At 43.2% G+C, this 26566-nt stretch overlaps 1 protein-coding gene and 1 long non-coding RNA gene across 2 annotated transcripts in view; both read left to right on the forward strand.

The window, feature by feature from the left end:
* LOC124293819 overlaps positions 1-2464 on the forward strand; it is a 31385-nt gene extending 28921 nt beyond the window's left edge. Inside the window, exons 3-4 of the long non-coding RNA XR_006903667.1 lie at positions 1449-1621; positions 1737-2464. This is a non-coding gene — a long non-coding RNA (uncharacterized LOC124293819). The remainder of the gene's footprint in view (positions 1-1448; positions 1622-1736) is intronic.
* Positions 2465-10552: 8088 nt separating this feature from the next.
* On the forward strand, positions 10553-26332 carry LOC107222709 (uncharacterized transmembrane protein DDB_G0289901). Its single transcript, XM_015662191.2, has 10 exons — positions 10553-10691; positions 12032-13743; positions 21693-22416; positions 22521-22832; positions 22933-23129; positions 23298-23942; positions 24240-24394; positions 24855-25135; positions 25230-25483; positions 25601-26332. Exons 2-10 carry the CDS (start codon positions 12043-12045, stop codon positions 25775-25777), a joined length of 4446 nt encoding a protein of 1481 aa, XP_015517677.2. The 5' UTR covers positions 10553-10691; positions 12032-12042; the 3' UTR covers positions 25778-26332.
* Positions 26333-26566: the final 234 nt, after the last annotated feature.

The following is a 26566-nucleotide window of genomic DNA, read 5'->3' on the forward strand; positions in this document are numbered from 1 at the left end:
AAAGTTTAATATCATAATTTCTCCTTAGCCAGTCATCATTCTCTGTCAATCGTTGGCTAATGATTCCATTATCAGTCGTTGATTCGACACGAAGAAAGCCGATGACTGACACGCCGGCCAAACCGAGGGGGTCCTTAAGCCTGTTTCACACTCTCCAATTCCGATCTCTGAATGTCTATATGGTGTTGGCGTTTTTTTTCATCCTTTTCCGATTCCTGTATTCGGTCTTAATTGATTCCGACGTATTTTAAGTACAATTAGTCAACTGACAAAGCGCGCAGCGGCGCATTACGTTAGCCTCATGCTAATTGTGCACGACTTTGAAAAACACAAGTAACACTTGGCGCTATCAGGTTTCGATTGAGCAAAGACGTTTCGATGGTGCAAGAAACAATGAATTGCTGCCTACCTCTATATATCTCTGTATAACGAGCTTCAGAGGAGCTTGAAATTTGAATGCGGGCGTAGGTATGCATAGATGGGTGTGTGGGTATAATGCACACGGTGGGATATTATAATAGGCGCAGACCGTAATAAGTGAACAATTTTATCTCCGAATGTATCTCCGAATGTAATTTCACGCTTGAGTTTCATGTACAATAAATCTGGCTGCCATCTGATGGCTAATGATCGTGTCATTCTATCGCCTGTCGATCTGAGAATACCTAATTCGTCTTTGGTGAAATTGCGCTGTGAGTGAGCTCACTTGCTGGTTTAGATCTGAGATTTTATCGAAATTAGAGAAATTAGAGCTCGTTGAATAATTTGCAATCGCGCCACCGGATATATCTGACATGTTGAGTGCTTTGTGAGGAATTTTTCAATGACGCGGTAGCCGCGCAATTTCAAGCTATTCCATTTCAATTCGGACATTATGCTATTGAGTATTGTGTCGTAAATGAAACTGCATCGTATTACTTCGATGTAACCTATTACCCATTCACTGCTGTACCATCCCGTCATCGTAAAGAGCATAAATGTGGATTGCCCAACGCTGCTGTTTTTCTAAACACTGAATCACTTTATGTTTGTTTACCAAAATCACCCTCAAGAATGCGATGAAATTAAAAGTTAAATACCCTGGAGCGATTTCATCAAGCGTATAATTAAAAAAAAAAATATGATATATGATATACTAATTTGAAATTAGTCGATGCGATTAATGAGGAATCGAACGAAGCCAGGGATATACGAAGATGTGTCCGCGCCGTCAAACTGCCTTACGCAATCGTACAATTTTCGGTTCTTCCAATCAATTTACACTCCTTCGGCATACGCACTACGCTACTATGCTCCATCCACGTGAAATAACAGTCATCACAGTCACGCGTGCGCTTCGTCACGACGTATATTCACGTATTTGCTTAGGTACACCGGTGTAAATGGTTCCTTGACGTTCATGGATTGCACAACTCTAGCCGAAATCATAAAGATACGAAATGTTGCAGAGGTCAAGAATCACCAGCCCTCTACCCTCTAACGGCAGGTTCCAATCCTCTGTTTCCAGTTGTTCTGTAGGAAGGCATGATGCAACCAGCATTCAAGCTGACATGGAATTGATTCTTCCGTTAATCCGTGGAGACCCAACGTTCGTGAATGCTGACAACAATCTGGATTCAAGGTATGAAACTATTGCAGATATTACGTCTGCGATGAGTCGTCCGACTGCCACAGACACCGCAATTGCAGTCGCAATGAAATCCAGATTATTATGAATGAGTCGGATGTTTATTAAGAATTGCAGAAATATCCCGCCGGAGGTTGTGAGCGAGCGCGAGCGAGGGACAAAGGCAATTTATAATGTGGTTAAGGTGAATGCTCGTAACTGGTTCAGGAGTACCGTCGTATCCTGATGCTGCGTCATGGAGTAAAAGTGTACGGACACCAACCTACGAGTAAACTCATCGAGGGTATTGGTTCTCACTGGTATAATGCCACGCGGGTTGCGACATCTATAAAACTGATGAATTCGACCCCAGTAACCGTTACCTGAAGGTCGTATCCGAATCTTGCCAGGTCTAAATCCCTGTCGCCGTATACCTGTAGTGTCGTCGTACAAGTCGTTAACGCTTGCACTTTCTACGCTGAAAGCAAAAGTGTATTTTGATGTCCAATTAACCGGTCTACCATCGAGAAAATGATTCTTCTCTTTTGACGAAACGAGCTATTCGCATCTTAATTCGTGGAATTCCAGAAGGTTTTGAAAATAAATTCGATGACTAAAACTTTCTTGAACATATCCAATTCGTGCAAGCGGTGTCGGAAGATTCGTTCTTTGTCTCAAACTACTGCAGCAGTCGAGGAATGGCGGTCAACCTGTAACTGAGTCAAGCGTGCTTAAAATTACTCATCAAAAGTCCTTGCAGCAAATTTCTTGCCAGTGGCATCATTGAATTCGTGTCACCAAGGACTTTTGTCACACATTTCGATGGAACGATCATTAGCGATAGATTTCTGTAAAGTCTTGGGGATGCATGACTAAGGCTAGTGCTTAGAAAATCGTTGTTATACGTATACGTAATGAAAATTGCAACTTGGCGTAGAGTGGGTTATAATCTGGCTATTACAGCCGATTGCCAAACTCCGCATCAGAAATGTCGGCTTACGCATACAGCATACCGCATACCGCATTTGTGTAGAGAAAATCATTTCTCTTTCAGGTTTGAGAAATTTTAGCTTCGCTAGAGTTACTCGAATTTCAGTGCGTGGTGCAAGATATTATTTCCTATAAAGACCTGGACCATTGGTTTACCGGAATTATGTTGGGAAAGGTCAAAGTCCCGAATGCCGCGGGCAGCCGGAGCTGGGTGCAGCAGAAGAAAGAAAGAAGACGTCTTCCTTTTATGCGCAGACGTGATATCGTCGCATCGGTGAACATCATTTCATTTCCCCAGGTATACGTTTTGATCGCCGTAAATTGTTAAATCCCCCATAAAACCCAGAGATTAAACCAAAATTTACACGAATCTCAACCGTTCCAACGGCATTATATGGCGACTATTCATTATCACTTGCCGACAACGAGTTGAAAAAAACCTGCACTCTTTTGCGTCGGGAAGCGGAATCCGGTATCAGCAGGAATCATATAAATCTGGATGAGTTCTCCGTGGGGACAAAGAGAAATTGAAAGAACTAAATGAATAAGTAAAAAATGTAAAATAACGAAAGAAAAAATTCGCTAACGAATCGCTGCACTTATTATTTGCATACAGTATTCGAGATTGCGATTCGTGCAGTCGGTGTCTGGAATACGGTAAGACGAGCGTTGTTTGGACGCACGAGTAAAGAGAATTGGGACGAAACGAAGAGGAGAAAAAAGGAAACAAGCCTCCTGTAAGAGCAACGACAAGCTGAGTCTGCATAGGTATGCGGCACGTCCTCCGCTGTTGTTACCGGATCCTCTTCGGCGACGGAATATGTTGTTGTGACATTGTCATTAGGTATTCAACGGTCAACTCCGAACGCTCATCGAGACGAGGTTCGTTTCAATATGCATGCATGTATATTCACATTCTAAATACTCCCCGCACCCTCCGGCTCTTGGCTATGACATCACGTGACGTCATCAATCGTGATTCAGAGAACGAAGCAGGGACTCCGGATGGCGAGTTACGCCTGTGCGTGGGTCTCCCCGAAGGTTCCTGCGATCGACGCTACCATTCCGTTCATGGTCCAGGTACCATTATTCCGTCCCACGCAAAACGACAGCGAGTCCAAAGCGATTCGCCAGCATCGTCGGCGGAGCTGCGTTTGATCCCACATCGGCTAATATAAAGGGAACAAAAACTCGTACCTGAGCTATGACGGTAATAAGAAGCAAACACGGAGCGTCGTTAATTGAGTTCACTTTGAAAAACACTCACGCAGAGAAAATATATATTTGGTCCTTTTTTTCAGTCGAACGTTGTATTGGAATTACGATACACCATAATTGGTTAAATTGTGTTCTAATTTTTCTCGACACGTGCCAATACTTCAACAGTAATCAAGTCATAAAATATTTCGTTTCTGTTTGGGCGATACCTATCGATTTGTTTTCGGAAGCTGTACGGGGACTCTAATCTGTAGAACCAGAGCAATGATCAACTTGGCCATAAATGCAACCAAATCATTTTTCTGAAATATTATCATATTTTGTCCATTCATTCGTGAGTAAAACCAGTTTTGGAAGTCTTGAATTACCTCATTAGTATCACAATGGTTTTTAGTTCCTTTAAAAGAAGCAACATCTTGCATAAAATAATTACAACGTGACTGAATGATTCTATCCGTCAAAGTCAGCTAATAACGGTTCTTTTAAATTAGATAATTATACAGGAAAGCAGAATCGGCTCGGACCGATGATCCTTTTTCGTTTCCTGCTTCTTCATATTCTTTTTCTGCTTATTAATTGTTTGCGGTACTCTGCGAGTGTGCTTAAAAATATGATCGGTGACTCGGCTACGGTGACAGAACCGCGTTGGTTTTTCCACGATGGGCTCGAAATATGTTTAAAACGCATCGCTTATTCATAAACCAAATAACTACTCTGAAGACAAACGTTGCGTGTCGAAGGCGGGATCTTATTTCGTCCCGGACGGAGGTGTATTCGGAGTGTCAAGGTAGTGACGTGGGCTCCTATTGTTTCTGACGATGACCCTGACCTCCCGGCGCCTTCCAACGCTACAAAATTCACTCGATATGCGTGTTCTACAATTGTTTCGTTCCAGGTCGTTTCAATTGCGTAAAATATTAAGGTTCGCCGGCACCTCCGTCCAGCTTTTATTCCACCGAAGGACGACGTACGCACTTCGGTAATTTGTAGTTCGCGGGTGAAAATTTCAGTCAATTATTGGATCTAAGGATCATATATATGTACAGATGGTTCAGAAAAACCGATTGTTTTTTTTCTTCATAGTCACACCTTCGATAGTTGTAGGAAGGGGAAATAAAATGTCTGTTAAAATTTAAGTCCTTATTGTTAATATTTAGACTTTTTTGAACTACCCTAATATATATATATATGTATATACATGATCCTTAGATCCAATAATTGACTGATATTATTCATACCTATGTACTTTAGCGAGTAGCAATTGACCCAGACGCTTTTGGAGGCAAAAATCTTGCAGTGCGAAATCTGGTCCTGATATTGAACAACAGGTTTTATAAAGATTTAAAAAAACATGTCACAGAAGTTTATTCTTCTTCTTGTATTTTTTACAATTTGACATAAAACCGGGAGGGTTTGGAGGAACCGTAGAGATCTCTCCAACGTACAAAAGCGAATATTTTTTTTTACACGTGACAACCGTATAATATCAAAGCCGCCAAATTTAATGCCGAAAAATATGCATACATTTATTAAAAATACTTTGGACGGGATTAACAATGATTTACACAAAAGTGAGCAGAAAGAATGTTTTATTTCTTTCTTATTTGTAATCTTCACACGGATCGTAAGAAAAATGCGTTCTCTTTTTTCTCTTTCGTTTCATATCTTGATTGTAACAAAGAAAGCAGGAACGATTTCGGCTTACGATGTGAAGCGTCTATGTAGTGTCCGGTATTTATAGAAGATCATTAAACAGGTATCGCAGTTTCAAAACTGTCAAATATCATTTTACCGCATCCTGCATCTTCTTGTAACGGTTCATTGACGTTGGCCAAACAAAATAGTACTTTTCCTGATGTAGGCGATGATTAAGCCCACGAAATGAATCTTATGCCGCACAAACCGTGTTCATTGTTCAAGAAAAGGCATCTGATCAGAATTTGAAATATCATCACAGTGAAATAAATCGATCTAGAATGAAAATTATCAATTTTCGATAAACCGTCTGAGCGATAAAATAGTTCATGCAGAACGTTTAATGTGAGTGGTAATACTCAGGGTGATATACTGTATGAATTTTATTTGGTGCATGGCCATATTGGAGGAAAGAATGTTATGGACATCGCGAGAAGAGGATGCGGGAGTGCAATAAAAAAATATATAAACAAAAAAAAAATAAAAATAATAAAAACTGCACAGCGCATGGGTGAATTGCTCGACCTTCGGGCAGCTTCACCGAGCTAATTAAAAGGACGATTGGAACCGTCATTTGACATTTAAGACCGATCAAAAGTCAGTCGGTAGTGCCTTTGGACTTTAGTGCAGTCATGCTTATATGGCATACGTCAGGCGCGGCTCGACTAGGAGGTGGTCCCTCGGTCGTAACAAATCTCTATCTTACAGGTTTACGAACACGCAATTGTGCAACTTATGCTTTGAGGGTTGGGCAGGGCAATTTAATTGCGAGCAACTTCTTCGTTAACGTTTTATTATCGTAGGGCTATCCGCAATCTTATTCGACACGCAGGGAGTTTTTCGTTGCGTGAGATATGTTGTTATTTTTACAACAAGATTATCAATCACTCTGTCAAAATTATTATTCTGTTTGTAAGCGTGTTCTACTGACTTTTTCGCACTCAAGAATTATTTCATTTACACTATTTTCGGTGGTACGGTGAGTGTGCCATTTCGGTCTCTCGTGTCATCGCAAGTAATTACGTAGTTCACTCTGCGAGCATGTCCTAAGATCTATGACGTAGGAGAGACGCTAATCGTTAGTAGGCGGACTTTGGTATTATCGGCTTTTTTACGATACAAAATACGATCAATTCCTTGGATAAAATAATGCTATAATGGTGATTCACTATGTTGATAAAAAATTAGCAGAGTCAAGTACGGTGGGCGGTAACTGACATTTCAATATTTAGTGAACAAAATAAAACATAATTGTGAATTGTCACCTTGTGGAGGAGGAGTCAGACTGTGATTAAGAATATCCTCGTAATGAGATATATCGAATACTCTTTCACTGCACAACTTTACCTTACACATATACGTACATGTTCTTCGAGTTGAGCAATTAATTCCATTGGTGTACGGAAAATTTGTGTTTAAAATTGACTGCATGTAGAGTGCATGCAATTTAGGCTCCGTTGCCCGCAGCGTTGATCTGCAGCATATAATTTCGAGCACCTCATGTGTAACGCAGGCGGTTGTACCCATAGTTCATTATACGTCAGAAGATTGGGTTTCCCATGGATCTGTCAGTAGCTTTTGGATTTATGGGAAGTGACCGTGACGCTGTCGTGAGAAAGTCATTTCACGACGACGTCGATATCAGCGGAGGACTTGTGGCACTCCGACCGTATGGTTTTCGACGAATGTCGTTAGACACAAAATAAAGATGGCTGTCATCGCTGCGTCGTTTAACCTCTTGACACCCGACACGTCGGATCAGCTTATAATTTAATTTGTCATCCAGGGTGTTGAAACTATTTCGTAACGACTTTGCGCAGATGACAATTTCGAATTCACATACAGTATTCAACACATGCAGAGGTGTATAAACGCGCATCCGAAACGTCGCGGAGGTAGGGATTACGTGCACACGAATGTACGTATAATCTACATCTTCCATTATACGAGGGTACGTCGTGACTTTCATTTTGACAGATGTAATTTATTGGTAGATTCGGAGATACTGCAGCAGGAGTGCGCCGAAGCTCATCGCCACGAAACTTGCGCCCATCGGACGAGGCGCGATTGATGTATACCTCTAAGAAGAGTTTGGACCGTCGATGAAAATAACGATTGACAGCTGCTCGACGCGGCCTGTCTCATTGTCAGATTTACGTAGTAGATGCGCTTAAAAATCTGATTGGTAAAATGTAAAAGTACCTTTATGCAACGCTGGGAAATACGGGTTTTTATTTCTTTGCCTATGGTTTTTGTCTTGTTATACGTTCAATTCGTTTTAATTCACCTTTGCAGGATATTATATCAGGAAATATCTGGTGCCGCGTGCAGGTTAATGCCAGGGTATACAAGCGAGATTCGTCGAACGCCTCTGAAGTTACCTTGCAGTCCTGTCGTGTTTTGAAATATTACAAATGCAATCAGCCGTCTATCTAGATACGCCGAAGCCGCTTATCCGACGATCATCTTTGTTTCTTTCGAAATTGACCATTGATCAGCTCACGCTAAACTAATAGAGATGCCAATTACAGGTTTAGCATTGAAATTGGGATGGCTCGGATTCGGTATACAGTAATTTATTTGAATGCTGAATTTGCCATTATAAGTATATTATACCTACGGTAGGCAGCGCGCGAGAGCTAATCTGACATTTTATGATTCGACGAGAGTGACTTGTTACCCCGTGTGAAAATTAACACGACGTTTTATTGGCTATCCCTCGTTCAGATAGGTCAGTGGGAAGGAGATTATTTCACAACCCGGTATACCGCGATGGTTTGCGAAATTGGCACGGTTTGTATTTGTTTCGGCACTTCATGTTCTTAAGGCCGAAAAAGCTTCTTGGTACTCGGCTGCAGATTACCGCTGCAGAGAATATCTCTCAATTATAACCAAGCAAAGACTCGATCAGGCCCGGTGGCGCACCCTCCGGTATTATAAAACCACTTAACCTCGGTTAGAGAAGTAGCCAATAACTCAATATCTATTTAATTCCATCAGAGAGAAATTTGTTTGTTCGAAATAACCACGTGGGCGTTGTCCCTGCACGTTATTGGCCGAGATCCGTGATCCGGTAACCTCCCATCTTCGAAGAACAGAAAATAGTAATATGGATCTAATTTGCATGAAAACTTGGCCGAGGACTGCAATGCCTTAGCCTAGCTTCGGAGCGTCGTGATCGCACTGCGAATTGTCACCGTTCATCATCGCAATACCATTGTAATGCATCGCTGCAGCGACAAAGACTTCGTCACTCGGACAATTCTCGGAGAGAGATAAACGCTTATTAACACACCAAAGAATAATTCCAGGGTGACGATCTCGCAGCAGCACCGTTATTAGACCAGACCTCGGATTAATTGAACTGTTCGATCGCGGAAAGACGCTGATTGGTGTCAGGTGTTCTTGCGTCACGGTTAGATCATTTCTCGATAGTAGAAAATGTAATTCATTCGAAGATCGGCAAGTTATAGCAGAACCTGCGAGTCTGCTGGACGGAATTCTATAAAAGTATAACCACATTTTTTACCTTTCAACGCATCTCGATAAACGTCACGGGAGTCCTAGCTATTACAAGGCTTCACGGGGTTCCGGCTCGATAATGGCAGCCATCGTTAGATACAGGTTTAACCAGAATTTAAAATCGATCCATAGATTTATGGACCATATTCAGAAGCGCTTAAACTATAAAATAAAGATCATATACATGGGCAGCAGGTGTATTCGGAGTTACCGTCCACGTGTATAGTGGGTCCACAGGTATCGAGAGTATGACAAATTCGTCAAGTATTAGCTATGATAAACATGCGAGCTATATATTTAGAAGAGCACTTTGGCCGGTGATCGTATTTCAAGGACTTGAGAAGCTTCCAATTAACGAAGTTTCCTTTTCAAATAAACGTTTTGTCCGCGTGCGAAATGATTACTAACTATTACATCGAATCAGTGACCAATTTAACGAGCTGGCTTTAACAAGACGTTCACATCCGCTTTCTGCGATGAGATTTTCGAACGGCGAATCCGTAATCTGTTGATAATACACTTACTCATGACTCGCCGGCAAATTTGCAGCCTCTGTATATTTGACCCTTACCATCGTATGGCAGCTATTAAATTTGCTAATTTATTTCCCTGATGGGGAATTTTTGTTGGACTTTACCGCGGTAACGGTATTGATACAGCCTCATTAGATCTCGCTGATCCGCGAACATCTGCTGAGTAAAGTAAAACGCCAGCCTTTTTCTTTGCGGAAAAAAAATTCTAGAACGAATATTCCGTCGGCGAATAATTGAATCTTCGATTAAACCTACGGCCGATTGCGTGCTCTGCGGCGTTGCATCCGCTAAATTATTCTTCTGAATTCCGTTTACGCAATAATTGATGTACCAAGGACGTTCGACGGTGTGAGCTGTTCGGTAACCGCACGATCCGACTCATACATCGTGTTCTCGATAAACTAAATGCTCTATGAATACCCGTAAAAAACGGACTTTCTTACGATTATCCATCAATACTAGATACGAATGCAACGCGTAGCATTTGTGTAATTGTGGTTTTCTCGCACCGCAAGACTCAGGCACATAATGGATTATTTCGAATTCTTCGTCATTCAAGTTCCATAGGAGCACATCTGCTTATTCCACGACTCCCCATCGCCTTAGAAATTGTTGGAATTATACAGCCCTTTGTTACTTTTTTCCCCACTAATAAAACCTGTCGGTGCTACCACGTTTTATTTTAGGTCGATGCCGATCAAGTTCATGAGTAAGATCCGTGAGATGCGAAGGAAAATTTTCGTTGAAAATACGGCTGGTTAATTCGTAAAACTTTCAGAGATGAGGCTATACGATGAGTATCGTTTCGGTATAAAGGACATAGTGGCCCAAGCATCAAGGTTCATCAAAGCCCAGAAATTTGAGTCGCGCGAGTAGCCCCCCGATCTAAAGTTTCGGCGGTGGAAACCGTGGCGGATTCGATGAACGATGTCTGACCGGTCGGTCCGGGAATAGCTTGGACCGCTGCAAACCTGTGATAGCGACTATGACAGGATATCGCATGCGACGATGGTGGGGAAAGAGGTTCGTGGATGGTATAAGAGTGGGCCAGCATGTGGAGGCGTCGGCAGTCACACTGACTTACCTTTGAGTGAAACCCGCGACTATATTCAAGGGACGTGTGTTAGGTGAGTAGAATAACAGGTCATCCCGATTTCTGTGCCGTATTTTGCCCTTCGGAAGTCCTTGCGAAGGACTAGCGTATGACATTGCTAATCGGGGGCGCGATCCAGTGATCCCTTCAAGTTTCTTCGAGTCACAAATATTCGGCGACGATTTGGCAGGGATTTTTAAAAATTGCAAGCAACCGCGCAGTGAATGAGAGAAAAACGCGGTAACGAAAGGAATGGAACGGGGTAACGAATTAAAGACTCAAAAATAGAGTTGCATGATGTTAGATTATCGGTAAATGTAAAATCGACGTGATTTCAGCTGGTTACATCACTATTCAAACCGAATGAAAACGACGTGACAGTGAAACTACGAATTGGGTGATTAAACTAACGATAAGCGAGACCGAAGGAGGCAACAGTGCGATCTGTCAGTGGATGTGTTTCGGGTTCTTTGCCACGACCTTAAACAATCTGAGGATTTTCCAAATAGATATCCACTGTTATATCGATCGAAGCCTGATGTATCCGATTGCAGCACTTTGCTTCAAGTGTAACGGCAAAATTTTGTGTAGCGTGTAACGAAAGAAAAATCGCATAGATGCAAAAAGTAGTAATAATTTTTTTCGATACGAACTATTTAATGCTATCACAAATTCTATTCGATTTGGCCATCCGAATATTCGAACCATGTGAGTTTCTAATCGCACGTTACGACTTAAGTGGTTCAATGTTTTCTTTTTAATCATGGAATAAGACATGTAAGTTCTCAAACGTCGCGGCATTGGATCGGTTTTTTTCACAAAGGAATCTTGCCGCTTCACTTCCTGTAGCTTGGTAGCGCGATCATCAGGTTGGATTTAATCGTAGCAAAGTAACTCCTTAGCATCCTACATGCGACCACGTATCAAATCGATAAAGATCCGGTTCTGAAGGTGTTATTTCAAGTTTTCCCTCCTCCTTAGCGGGTTATCTCACATCTGTATGCCCGTCTTACATGTTTACTCGCGCATTGGTGCTAGAATATTTGTATTGATATCTGCCACTCATGTTATTACGCATATACGCATTCACACATCTTTGAGGAAAACAGCTGGGGTCTCTGCACTTGAAGCAACTGCCTAGTTACTGAACGACGAACGTTAAACAGGGTCATGACTTAAACGGAAGAAACTTTCGAGTCTTTAATTAAAGCAAGTAGACAGAGAGATTAATCGTTAATTAGACCACGCCTCACGTAACACCGGGCGCGTTACGTCAAAGGATCCAATAAAGTGAAAACGATTTAACGGCACTCGAATTTCGAGACTGCGATTGTCAATTAATCAACGTTCTTATTTCCGTTCTCGAATTTTCAGAGTCCCTCAAGATGAAAGGGGCCACGATATTGCTGCTGGGTGCAGTGGCGTTGGTCGCATACGCGTCTGCTCACCCCTACTCAAAAATACCAGACGTGGCTCACCACCCCGATGGATACCACTTCAAGAAATCGTCTTCGAACTCGAATTCGAACAGCTACAGCCAGTCGAACCACGATGAGGCTGATATCGGTGGCGTTTTCGGGGGTCAAGTTTTTTCCGGAAGTAGAGCGTCGGGCTACAATACCAACGGTGGAAGCAGCAGCCACGGTTCCAGCTACTCTTCCGCCTCATTCGACGGGAATATCCCCTTCGGCATTATCGCCGGCAGTGGCATTCCTGATGTATCCCAGAACCCGACCAGCTACAACCAGCTCAATTTGGCCGGTATTAACCCTGGCACCGCGGGCTTAGGACTTGGCGACAACGGGGCTGGTTCCTTGTCCAGCTTCGGAAGCTCTGGTAACCAGGTGACCGAAGGGACATTAGCTGGTTTCGGTTCATCCGGTGCTTACGGTGGTGCTGGCGGGATCGGGTCAAGTTCTGGCTTTGCTGCTGGCAGCTCTAGCTTCAACTCCGGAAGTCAAAACTCCGCTGGCGGAGTGACTTTCGGCCAGGCGGTTACGCCGACACCCGATTCGCTCGCATCGTCCGGCGTCATTCCCTACGATCAAGTCAGTTCCAAACCCGGCGAGGTTCAGTATTGGTGGAACGGAGTTGGCAACCCCTTCGGTTTGTCCGGCAAGCCATCGGGCGGATGCTCTTCAAACGGCTGCACATTGTCCGGAACCTTTGATCTCAGTCAGGGCGCCGGTGGCGCTGAGGCCTCGAACCAGGGCGGCCAGACAAGCCTGAACATCAATGGAGGAAATCGAAATCCGTTCTTTAGTGGAGGCGCACCCAATCCCGGATCTGGATTTATCACGGCCGGTGCCTCCTTCGGTCAGACAAACATCGATTCCGGCTCATTCGGTTCTGGTTCGGACAGTATTTCCATCGACAGGTCAAAGAATCCGTTCTTCAGCGGCAGCTACACTCCGAGTCCCGCCGGATCTGCTGGATCCGCTGTATCTTTCGCCTCTTCCAATACTAACGCCGGATCTTCTGGGTTTGAATCAGCTGCTGCAGGTGGCAGCTTCAGCGGAAACCCCTTCCTAAAGCCCGGCTCTGTTATCGTTCAGAAGCCCCAGGTTATCAAAGAGTCATCTACCGCTTCACCCGAGTACGTGAATGTCGGCTCTGGCAATCCTTTCTTCAGGCCGGGATCTGGCTCCGTTGTTGTAACACCGCCGGTCGCAGTGTTCGCCGATCAGTTCAACAAAGAGGTATCACAGACCCCGACACCGCTGCCAGACTTCAGCCCAACGCCAACACCCCAACTATCCTCGGGTGGAAATTTCTTCTTCTCCACGACCCCGACACCCGGATTTTCTACTCTCGGCCCTGCCGGGTTCGATGGAGCTGGAAACTTCGAAGGTCAGAACAACCAAGTCCCGATCTCATTCGGAAGCCAGTCTACAATCGGTTTCGTAAGTTCAACCCCCGCATACCCAACTCCGTCGATATTCAGCCCTGAAGAAGAACCTTCCGACAATCAGGATGGTTTGACAGTCGATTGCAGCGGCGAGGGGAGAATTTGCGTCCTCACGAGCCAATGCGTGAACGGCAGAGTTTTCACCAGCCAACAAGGATTGACGCAAATCAGGAGTGGGGTGAGTTTGAATTTTATTACTACCGATGCAGATTCTTTCAGCTATTCGCCAGGGCGGCGCAAATCCAACCACTTTACCCACTTTTTCTATTCACTGATCACTACAGTCAGCCTGTAAGGCGGTACGCATCGGGTCGGGTCTTGTTTGCATAGTAAATAGAAATAACGACCGTGGACGGTACGTGCCAATATTATGTCATCGACTAACATAAACAATCGAATGGATTAGGTATGACTCCAGAGTACTAAGGAGTACCTAGTCATGCTCGTTATCCCGTATGGGTGTAAGGTGAAGCTCGTAAGCTGCACGGCGTGTTGCGTATGATCGACGGACCGTCATTGTAGCGTTTTGGAATTTTACAGCGTTACTTGCTGTAGTTGTTGCATCTCAAGAATCAATAGCCATAGGCGCATGTGCATACGTGTACACAGGCATGCACTCACCGTCAGCGCATATACATGAGGTAGAAAGTGTGTTTGGTATTTACTCGCGTCTAAATGGTATCCAAATTCATTTCGTTTACCTGGGCTTATTGAAATCAAGGCCGTACTTTCTCGTACCGATTGGCGTAAGGTTTCATTCGGCCAATGACAAATTTGTTTCTTTTAGTTGTGGGCACTTGAAATCCGATAACCACCGATTGGACAGTCGTCGAAAAGAAAATAAATAATTTTCAAGACAGAAAATGATATTATGAGCATGGCTCGGGGACGGTGTTCATTTCTATTTCTGATACGTGAAATCATGTCGAAACTTAGAAAATATCCCCTCATACCCACTGTCAAGTAATGATATGCCAAGTAGTTGTTTTCGAATACGCATCTGCGCGTTATTAGTTACTAATAAAAAGATGTTTTAAAAAAAACGCTATATTTTAATTAGCAATTTGTGGCCCCTCCGGCCTCTCCGGTCACGTTGCCAAAAACGCCCTCTACTTTTCTCGAGTAAATATTGATCCCGCTCAAAGTCACGAAAAATTCTGACACACCATTAATGTCAAAACGGTTGGCATTGATTTAATCAAAAAGTATATGCGAATTTCCTGCAACCATAACTGTAAATTATATTTTTTATAAGATTGAGAAAAAAAGGAAAAATTCCGCGGGCATCCTTGTACAGCATTCCGCTGATATTTCAACGTCGTGATTCACTTGGTTAAATTGGTTAACCTTCAAGGCTTTTTTTCTTCCAACGCATTAAAACGCACGCGACATTACCAGGAGACAAGTCCGGTCTCCGGGTCAGGTGATGAGGAATTTATAAAGCAAACACGGTGGCGGTGTTTGTGGGTTTTACCTGGCATTCCTTGCCCATCGGTCGCGTAACGCTGTAACTTACGAGACGTACCTCGATCGGTTATTCGTTGGTTAAGATCGTCCACGACGTCATTAGTTACCTACATGCAAAAATGCCGTTCCACAGCTGCCGTACTTTCGGGCAATAATTGCCCGGGCAGAGCTTTGTTAAATTCATAGTTTCCCAATTTTGAAAGTGACTTTTTTCTACTCCATAATCACTACGCCATGATTGGGAATCTCAGATCCGCGATCTAACGCGAGAGATTTGCATATATTAAATACTCGGCCTCCGAATCGCTCGATGAACTTAGCCGTGTCTAATGCCGAATCCAAGTGGGCCGCGGTCGGGCGAATCTCGTGGAATTTTAAAATTCGCGAAATGTCATTTTCATTATACGGTGATTAAAGATACATGGTTCAGCGTCATCAAGCCACCGGTTGTAATCCTTCGCGTATACGCGTAGGCATGCGTGATTTTTTACAACGTTTTTTTTCTATCTCTCGCTCCTTCCTAACTTTAATTTCTTCTTTTTTCTTTCGCACCCATTCGCTCGAGGCACCTTGGAAACTTAATAACACCGCTGCTGGATGTCTTCCGTTTATAATTGTTGCGACCACAACGCGCCCGTTTTATGTATCGTCTGCTGGTTGCGTGGCAGGAACGGGTTTCTGATAATCTAATCCCGCCTCGTTTCAAGTCTTAACGGATCTCATTGCTGCTCGTTCGATGCGTGGCAACAGTCATCGAGCATCGAATTGTCAAGGCATAATAATCGTTAATTGCGAAGTAACGACGCGCATTTCTGACGGGCATGGGCGATTGCTATTTATTGTTAGATCCCGGCCGACGAATGCATTACCGATAAGAATTTCGTTTAATTGGAATTTACGTATTGTGAAACGGCGTGAGAATTAAACGTCAATGCGTGCAATGCAACGTCGTTTCATTTCACATCGTATTCCGTTCGGCTCTGCACACTCGCTTGGTTGAGTGAAATAGAAGTGGGCGATATCGGAGGCCAAGGGATTCAAATCACAAGATCATTACATTACATGTCGTCCGGTGCTCCAGGGTCATAGGTCCGTTGACTGTACGTTTCATCTTTATTTATGCGAGGTCTGTGATAGATCGGCGAAAGCGGTCTTACGTCACGGTTTATCAATCCGCGAATGATCGGGAAGGATTTCTCCCCACCCGTTCAACCTCGTCCCATCCCCTGCTTTTCATCTCCCTCTTCCACACACCCCGGCGAAACGGTCATTTCGGCGGACATACATATGTAACGTATTCGTAATACGCGTGATTTGTAATACGACATTACGACGCCGGGTCGGGACGCTAATCGTTTGACTTACCAATGCGGTAGCGTGGAGAACGCTCGTCTTTGGCATCTTCGGACGGTATTATGAAACAATCTTGAATTCCTGACTGGCGCCTCTTACGCTGGCTCCCTATCTCTTATACATAGGCAGGTAGGTAGTTAGGTATCTGTGCACACTTTTACCTCGCATTCCGAAATTCTTTTTCTTAACAACTTTTCGTGGCGTAATTTCGGCGGCGATACGCTCTTACGGACCTTGAACGGTACCGCAGGTCCGCTCTGTTTCGACTCGGAGCTTTCGGAAACGGCGCGTCGCGAACCTGACGCCTCCGGCTTTATCCCGCGGCATTGAGAGGCCCGCGCCCACGTCTCGCACATCCGATCATTCCGTATAAGCATCGCTGCAAGAGGATGCAGGATCGCCACGCAGGATACGCGTGGGAACCGTATCTCTGTTCGATCTCGCGTGCAATTCGCAGGTGTCGCTACGCGCGTCGATGTCTGCACGCAGCGAATATCGAAAACGCGTATTTATGTAATACGCGCGCGCGTTTCTGCACGTCACGAATGACCCGCTGCAAGCAGCTGGTTCTGCCTTCTCAAGACTCGCCTAACGCCCGTCGGTCCGACGTCTGCCGCACTGCGGGTGACGCGTGACGCGTCGATGATGCGGTAATAGCTCAACGTGAAGCACGCCGTTGTTACAGCTCTTCGACTCTTCCTCCAGGACGTGAGAGTGACACGACCTGAATCGAGTCGGGAGTTAATTTGCCGTAATTACCCGGGGTATCGATGGCCGATTGGCGATCGTCGATAAGATCGACGCGATGCGTCATGTATCGGGAATGAGAAATGCGCCCGGTGCTTGTACGTATACATTGGGGATATGCAGGGTATACGAGTATAAGGTTATACCTACTATACGTGTGTAGTCGGTTGGCAAGAGCCGTTGTATTACGCGTGTCTCAATCCGTTTGTGTCAAATGACACAAAGGAAACCCATCAGCGGCATGTTGTTTTAGCAACGCCTATGTAGAAGAAACGACTGAATAATTCATAGAACGAAGATGGCTTTGCTGGATAGCCGGTGGTCAATTGGAGGTTGGCATATAGTTGGTAAGGTATAATGCGCGTGGCGGGCGTTGCATAATATGGGGGAATCTTGCACGCGGTAAAAGAGACTGATTGACGGAGAAATAGCCGCGATGCGCGATGCCAGCCTCAAATTTCAACGCGACGGTATTAACGCCGCTCTCGGAGCTGGGAATTGCACAACTATTGATAGCTCCTTGGCATAATTCGTATAAACTCTTGAGCGTCGCACGGGCAAGTATCAATTCCTATCGCATATCGCGAAACCGCATCGGAGATTTACGAGAGGAAATTTTACCTTGGAAAGGCCAAGGAAGTGTTACGAGATGTGTTATCGACTCCTGGTCTGCACGCGTTGATATATCGGACCTCTCCTCTCGTTGTCGGAGCGTCTAACGAACATTAACCTGAATAGCGTTGAGAGCGATGAAATTTCCGCGCTGCTAGACAGGTTGGAAGAAATGCTTGGTAACTTTTTATTTTATTTTTATTTGATTTTTTATCTAATTTTTTCGATTAAGCGAATCTTCGTAGGCGAGCGATGAATGATTCTTGCTGAATTACCTGGTTTTGGGGTAATGAAACGCCTTTCAAATCCGTGACAATGGAGACTGCTATGCGTGCTTCTCGCAATTAGAGATCTAATTGATCGTCAAACAGATGTACACACGTTTATATATATATATATATACATATATTGAACATGTGTATTGACACTGATGAAAGAGAAATATGAAAGGAGTTTTCGCGGTTAGGTGCGAATTGATATATTCCGGAGAAAATCTCGCTCAATTCGTAGCCCGGCGTAAAGAGAAATGCCGATAAATTTCTCTTGCACGCAGTTGCTGCATAGATAGGCGTCTCTCTGTTTTATAATGTACGTATCATCCAATTATTACGCGATATTCGTATCTCGCTGCAGCGGTTGTGAACGTATTACGCAACCGCAGAGACGATTTGTGTATTATGTACATGTGTTTGACGCTTTCGCGCATTTATTAACTCGCAAGTTTATCAGAATACGTCGCTGTTATACGTATGTATATTCAATATTCATCGAACGCCTTGTGTGTAGGTTCATCGCACTTAAGGTCGCTCAACAGCCTTCGATAATTTATTTATTTATTTCTGCCCGCGTGATGTGTGTGCAGCTTTACTTACGAAACCAGCCATCTTCTTGCTCAAGGTATCAGACTCCCAGAATTTCTCGTCTCGACTTGAGACATTTATTCGGTCAGCTGGATACTTACATACATGAATATTCAAGTAATACGTATTCGGTATGATTTTTTTTCTCAATCCTCTTTTCTGAAGGAACGTAATTCTTGTCACTTATGATTCAACGAAATGCTCGGCCTGCAATAATTGTCGAAAAAAAATTTTTGCGTAAACTTTCACCCACAGCTCACTCTCCCTCCGAACTGTTTATGTTATTATATGTAATTCGTTGCTAATTGCGCGTGATGTACGTCGCCGCCAATTACAGGCGTGGATCGATATGTATCCCATATCTCAATGTTCGATCGACAATTGTGATTGGGCCGTTATCCAAAGTCAGACAACTGCCAATGTTAGAAACAAGTTACCACTGGCATAGCTACCTGATTTCCGACTGACAATGAACCCATGCGTCGTGTACACAACAATTACTAGATTCGAGATACTAATCACTGTGGAACCGGTGCCACTCAATTCATCCTGCGAAGCGTGGTATTATATCAACGTTGAATTTCAGTCACGCGTTTCGCTCGATTACGTTTGATCTGTCCATTTATTTGCTTATTACCGCCACGGCGCTAATTGTTTCTTCACCGAGAAAGGCCTGCTGCGTCTCAACCGCAACTAAGTACACAATATCGTACGTTTGGCTTGGGCAAAAGGCGGCTCGCGACGATTTATCCTCAAAGTCATTTTTCTGCTCACTACATCTCCCTTTCACGTATGGTACACACGTTTCAATATCGGCATGCGAGTCAGAAAAAAAATCATGGTATTTTCATTACGCGCATATTTTCTGACATTATACCGAGGCAACCGCACCTTGTGCTAATATTATTTACGCGAATTTGCGGAATGCCGCCGCAATTACTTACAAGAAAGGATACAAAGAAGCGACAGACCGAAGGCCAAAGGGGTGTGTATCTGCAGTATGTGGAACGAATTGTATGCTTCTTAAAGAGATGTATGAATTTTTTCAGTGTTATTGGCGGTATAGGCTGGGGATTTTTTTCGAATAATTTGTCTAAATATAAAATAAATTCGTATGATAAAAGGATAATGGTCGATGGGCTATAAACCTGGATCTGTGAATCGAAATGCCAATGTCGCACGCGTGACCAAACGAGTAGACCAGACTACTTAGCGCGGTATCGGAGTGGGCTAAAGTGATTTAATCTGTTATTTATAACTCGAGTCTCCCGTATCCCTCGCGTCGCGTATATGAGTTTAACTTGAAAGATATATTATAAGTATATTATACGCAGCTTTGACTTTTTTTTCGCCACTGCTGACTTGTGAATACGTAGGTGTAGCTTTTATGATTGAATAAAAATTTCGCCAATCACGCGACCGATGACACTTTAAATCTGTGAATACATCATAATGTGCTCTATTGAACTAGGAACGTACGTAACGTGCATGAGTGGTTGACAAAAGTCTCTTACGGATGTAAGTATGATGTCCGACGTCGAACGTACCGTACGAGTGATTTGTGTGGAGACAAAGAAACGATGGTATCAAGAAGAGAATGACAAACAAATAAATAAGACCGTCGAAAGAGAGCGTGTATTAATTACGCATGTCGATCGATAATGTCGACTACCGGTCGTTGTTCTTTGCCAGCTATCACATAATAACGAAGAAAAAAAGGAAAGAGCAGCGCGGCGGTATTAGTTCCGATTTCTTATTAGCTACATGTATACTCGCATACTGATTCCATCGACATTCTTGAGTCTCTTATTAATTAAACGATAATTTTTTACATCGAATTATTAGTACTCGTGCATCTCTCTCCTCCTAGCTTCCGAAAGCGTGATTTGCATATCCACTTTCCAATATCACTTCATATGAAGTTTTTAAAAATGATTTGTTCATTGGTTTGATATACGAGACTGTAACAAATTTCTTTCTTCATTTTTCACTTGCCAAGAACACTAAGAATAGAAAGATATGAAGAGAAAGAGGAACAGATGGTTCTTAACGATCTGTGCTCTAAATCTCAGTAGATTCTTTTCACCGCACCTTAATCACCGCCCAATAGTGAAATCAACGCGATATTCTCTATATAACTCGTACAGGTCTTAATTTAGAATGGTAAGACATTTTTCAGCCGACAAGCGAATCTAGACGCTAATCTTCATGTTTCTTAGCACGTTCGTCACTGTTGAAGATACATATTTATTTAGATTGGTAGAAAATAGCGTACAGCGTTTTAGTTGATAATCCAGTTCAAATCGTTTACTTGCCGTTAGATACATTTCAAAGCCAAGGATTATTCGCATACAGGCTGTACCTGCAGTACGCGAATTACTCGTCGCACGGATTTACGCAATCTGTGATCTGTTGGTAATTGAGCTTTTAATAGCTGTAAAATCGTGACCAAGAGACAGTCGGCATATTTAATGCTCTCAACTTTGTATTATTAAATGCAATTAGCATCTTGGTAACGATCATCAGCGCGATACATACGCGTATAATTGCCTACCGAATTCGGGGAAAAAATAGGTACGCGTAACGATCTCAGTTATGATTTGCATTCTTCGCTTTTTAGAAACTCTCATGATGACGTTTTAGAAACTCTATTATCACAGCGCAGATTCGTTATTACACGTACCGACACTCGTAAATACGGCGGCTTTAGGTGGAAGTCGCGGATGTATAGATCATGGTGCAAATCGTCGGATGACTCATTTCAAGTCTGCCGATTTACGTGGGTTGAAAAGATGCTCGGATAACAAATACGAATTCAGACTTGAGTGTTTTTCGTTGATCAATTCATACGGTTCACTTCACCAGCCAGCCCCACACAAATCGACTTCTCCGACCTTATTGGGATGCTTAATACCGCGGGCGTCCCCGTGGGCGCCACTATAAACTACTCTTACCGTGAAAAATAATAACAATCTCATGAATATGGGATACATTAATGGTGCTAATTGTTGCTGTTTGCATGTATACGATAAAACTGACGCATCGGCTCTATCGACAACACTTAATTATTGAAAATTTGACCTTTCAGCCTCAGCAGTGCAAGGTGAACCGCGAAGTCTGCTGCACTCTAACCGGATATTCTGGAGTATCGACACCGGGAATCGGTCAAGGTAGCTCTTTCACTTCCGCCGGCTCATCTTCGACTGCAACCTTTGGATCTAGTACAGGAAACTACGGTGGCTCTTCCAGTAGCTCCTTTAAACCAGTGAACTCTGGTTCTACAGTAAGCTTTGGACAATCTGGACAACCTACTGGATCTCCATTAGGTTCCAGTTTGTTTGGGAAACCCAGTTCCTCGAGTGCTTATGATAAATTAGGACAGTCTGGATCTTCATCAAGTTTCGGCCAGTTTGCACAAACAGGTTCCTCTGCCTCTATTGGTCAAGTCGGGCAATCCGGATCCTCGGGTATTTCCAACCAATTCGAACAGACGTCAAGTTCCTTTGGTGCAGGTAACAAGTTGGGACAAAGTGGATCCTCTGGCATACGTGACCAAGTCTTCACTCAATCCCGACCTTTCGGAATCTCTGGTCAAAGTGGACAATATGATTCAAGCAACTCGTACGGCCAAAACCAGCAGAAGGAATCCACCAATTTTGGCTTCGTATCCAGTGAACAAGCCTCAGCAAGTAACAGCGCAAACTCAGGAAGCCAAGGAGGAAGTGGATTCACGCAAGGGATCCCCTTAGGGTCTACTTCGGGAGCCCTAGGAACTGGCTTCTATAAACCAACCGGCATCAACTACAACGGAGGTAAGAAAGAGGGCTATGTAACCCACGGGAGAGTGAAACACAATTGCGTCAACTTTGCTGCATAATATTCATACTATGACCAAATCCAACGTTTTCCTTATTAGCCAATTCCGGTTCGGGATCGGCTAGCGCCAATGCTAATGCTGGCACCTTCACCTACACGACACCATCTTTGCCCAACAAGGGAAGCTTCTCAGGCCTTAACAAGCCAAGCACAGTGGACACCGGTCTCTTCGGATCATCCGATAATTCTGGGGAAGATTTGAGCGCTGGTGAGCCTAGTTTCACGGGGTCTTCAGTCGGTAACCAAGAGGCTTTTGCATCGAACGGATATTTACCTCCATTTGGAAGTGAACCGAGCAGCAACGTGCCAGCATTCGCCAAGCCACCACTGTCACCAAAGGAAGGAGAGCAAGGTGGGTGTTCTTTATTCTGGTCTAAGATTGTTGATTATTATCGTAATATTCGAAGTCTGACTTTAGTTGTACGATGAAATCTGGTATGTTCGAATTTCAGTTGGACCCACTAATGTAGTCCCCAGCGTCAAAGTTCCCATCCCAAGGCCCTCCGCATTCGCGCCAATCACGGTACAAGTCGGATGTGCTGCCGCACTTATTTGCGTGGAAGAACAATATTGTACCTTAGAGGGAGTGATTAGCCCACAACCGGTAGCGTTGACCGCACAGCAAATCGAAAGACGAGCTCCTCTTAGCGTGAGTTTTGTACAGTGTTTTTGTATAGCTATATTATACTTGAGAAAACGTATCCACTGTCTTAGCTTTAAACTTCTTGTCTTGGTTCATGATTCACGGCTCTCTGTATGAAACGGTTTAAGTACTGATTATGCGTTAATAATATTCCACGCATATTGCGTTTTGCAGTCGTGCAGAAATCCGGACAATGGCGTTATCGGGAAATGTTGTCGTGATCCGAATTACGTTGATCCTTGGCCAACGGGTAACCTTCCCGCAAATTACTCTGGAGGTTTTGACGAACAAGGTTTCCCAACGTATTTGAACATCGCTAAGACTCGTCCTCCTAAGAAGCAGCCGACTCCAACCAAGGGCGGTGCCTTTCAGCCCACCAAAACTGTTGGTGTAACTCCAACGAAGGGTAGCTTCTTGCAACCTACCAAAACAGTTGGACTGACTCCAACTAAGGGTAGTTTTGTTCAGCCCACCCAAACTATCGCTGTAACTCCTTCTCCCTACCAAAAAGACGTCAGTGGATCGCCACCACTCAAACAGTTTGGAAATTTCTCATTTGGACAATTTTTTGAAAGGCCAGTGGAAAGTTTTCAAAACGTCGTCAGCCAATTTATCACCCCGCTGACTTCCACCGCAGCTCCTGATACACCTCAATCCGACAATGAGATTACCGAAAAACCTGTCAGTAGTTCACCCGCTCCTATATTTGGCATCTTTCCAAACCCGTTTGGAAAAAATTATGTTGCATCTGATACCATCGATAGCCCTGCAATAATTGCTCCACACACCCCGGGAACTCAGTGCGGCTTAAGAAATAGAGTAAGTATTTTCAAATGCAATTAGAAGATTATAATTGTATAAGTTGACCTTATTCTGAGATATTTTCACTGGATTAAGGTCTCTGCAAAAAACTTTTCACATCGCGGAATAGCATTTACTTAATTCAGTCGATATCTGTTCAGATTTTAACAGATTTTGGATGTTTTTGGAATAAATTTCTATCAAGTAAAGTGAATCGTCAAACTGATTTCATATCAAAGTCTCTTCCATTTTCAATAATAATTGGTAGCTCTCTTTCGTCAACCTTAACCAATGCTATTTTCAAATTTAAAAAAGGTTCAGCGCCCAAGCTATTTGGACAGAGATGACGTCGCCTTTGGTGAGATACCATGGCAAGCAATGATCCTGTCGACCACGGATCGTAAGCTTCTGTGTTCTGGCGTGATCGTATCTCCCAACGCAGTCTTGACAGCCGCTCACTGCGTCGATGGGTGAGCATAATTTTCATCTAACAGTCTCGTAACAACGAATATTTTCACCACCTTGTTTCTTAATAGTGAAATTGACAATTTTTATTAAATTTATGAGGCTGCTGTCAGCTGAATCGTTTTGTTGGCACTGAATAACGATTTTTAAAAATTACCATATGAATTTTTGAATGTGTGAATTGATCCCGATGAATTCGCAATATCAATAAATTGACGAAGCATCGTTAGTAACGTAATTGACATGAGAATCTAACATGGCCGATAATTCATGCGTGTGCTATGTTGAAATAACTTTGATATCGTAGCAAATGTAGAAGGATTATCCTGATTTCAAAGTTTCTCAAAAGTTGTTTTGTGGCACATGTGAAACTTTAAACATATACCGCTGAATGAACAAACCAAATGTCAAATTAGACCACGGTTTGAAACGGTTTCTGATGGTACTGACATTTTATTGCGACAGATTGAGGCCTGAAGAAGTCTCGATCAAGGCTGGCGAATGGAAATTAGGGTCCGAAATCCAACAGGAGGAGCCTATCCCCTTCGAGATCGTTAAAGTTCTCAATATCCTACCGCATCCAGGTTATAACTCAGGTTCTTCAAGTTACGACCTTGCCATCCTCTTACTTGAGCACCCCGTGCGTCTAGATCAGCACGTTGATATTATTTGCCTGGGTAACATTCCCCAGCCTACAATTGGAAGAAAATGCATCTCTACGGGATGGGGAAAGGTCGTTCTTCAAGGTATGTCAAAAATTGCCTATAACCACCTTCACCGTTTATTCGTCGCACTTTTGTTATGGACGTTATGGGTACAATGGCTCGGTTCATTTTTTAGTACATGCGGCTGGTTCCTTGATGCACGGCATTGACGTTGACATAGTACCTCAGGATGAGTGCAAGCGACGTGTTCAGGGCGCTGAATCCCCGGTAGCAATCGACAACACCTTGACATGCGTGAAGGCTCAGAAGGAGAGGAACAACATGTGCCAAGTTGACGTTGGCGGCCCATTGGCTTGCGATCGTGGAGACGGTATCTACGAGCTTTCCGGAATTTACAGCTACGACACCGGATGTTTGCCCACCAATCAGGTGAGATTTTCAATTCTGAATAACCTTCCGAGTTCCATTAGCTTCTACTTTTTATGGTTCGGTTATGACTTGGACTGGAATTTCTGAATGGTCTTATTGTTTCGATATTGTTTACAGGTCGCAACTTATGCTCTAATTGACACGAACTGGGTGAAGCAGACGTTGTCTTCCCCACCGTTACCAAACTTTGAACGCCAAGTCCAGAAGCCAGCACCAGTCTGCGATTGCCAGAAGAGCTATCTCCCACCATCACTCAACCAGTACCTTCCGCCAGTACAAACAGTGACCAAGTGATAAGTTCTTGTTGCAATAATGATAATACCTTTCTACCAACGTATGTCGTCAGAGCGGTATGAAAATTATACTGCTGCCGAACGAGTAACATGTAAGAATGCCATATATTTCCAAAAAGATATGGAAAAACGTTTTTTACGTACCCAAATTTTTGGAAAACGAAAATGTAATTCAACGAAATTTATAACAAAAAAACGTGGTAGAACACCCTTGTTTATTTAACCATTCCAATTGAGCTATATTGTATCGCAAGAGAACATCTCTAACACATTTTTGAAACCCTAAGGTCTGATTTTAATTTATATCGTAACTAAGGATTAAATCTAAACATAGACTTAAATAAAATAGAGGTACTTAAGATATACCATGGGGCTCCAAATCTTTTGATAATCAAATTCATGTGTACTGTTCCAAAAGATTTGGATGCCAAAACGATCCTTGGCATATCAAAATCTTGAGACAATATTGAAATTTTGATGAAGCCGATGCACCTATTTTTCTAAGGAACTTAATTAAGCTAAGAATAAAATAAAGTTTGATATTTTATTAAAAATACAAATACTTGCATAATTTGTTTTATCATTGTGTGCGGAAAGGGAAAGAAAAGCAAAAAAAGAATATACATTTCGTAACTGTGATACAAAAAAAGGTGTTATTTCCAATATACGTTAAAAAAAAATTGCGCAAATCCTTTTCAGATAATGTTGGAGTAAGTTTTTTTACATGTCTAATGTTGCTTAATCTCTCGCTCGAATCTACGAATAACTATTATTTGCCCAGCTGGTCCAA

Source organism: Neodiprion lecontei, chromosome 4 (genome assembly GCF_021901455.1).
Source record: "Neodiprion lecontei isolate iyNeoLeco1 chromosome 4, iyNeoLeco1.1, whole genome shotgun sequence".
NCBI classification, from domain to species: Eukaryota; Metazoa; Arthropoda; class Insecta; order Hymenoptera; family Diprionidae; genus Neodiprion; species Neodiprion lecontei.

Bases quoted from the DNA above. Each gene is read 5' to 3' on its own strand.
- LOC107222709 (XM_015662191.2), top strand. From the start codon at position 12,043: ATGAAAGGGGCCACGATATTGCTGCTGGGTGCAGTGGCGTTGGTCGCA. The intron at 22,833-22,932 runs GTGGGTGTTCTT...TTCGAATTTCAG, and splicing joins ACCAAAGGAAGGAGAGCAAG to TTGGACCCACTAATGTAGTC. The intron at 23,943-24,239 runs GTAAGTATTTTC...AATTTAAAAAAG, and splicing joins AGTGCGGCTTAAGAAATAGA to GTTCAGCGCCCAAGCTATTT.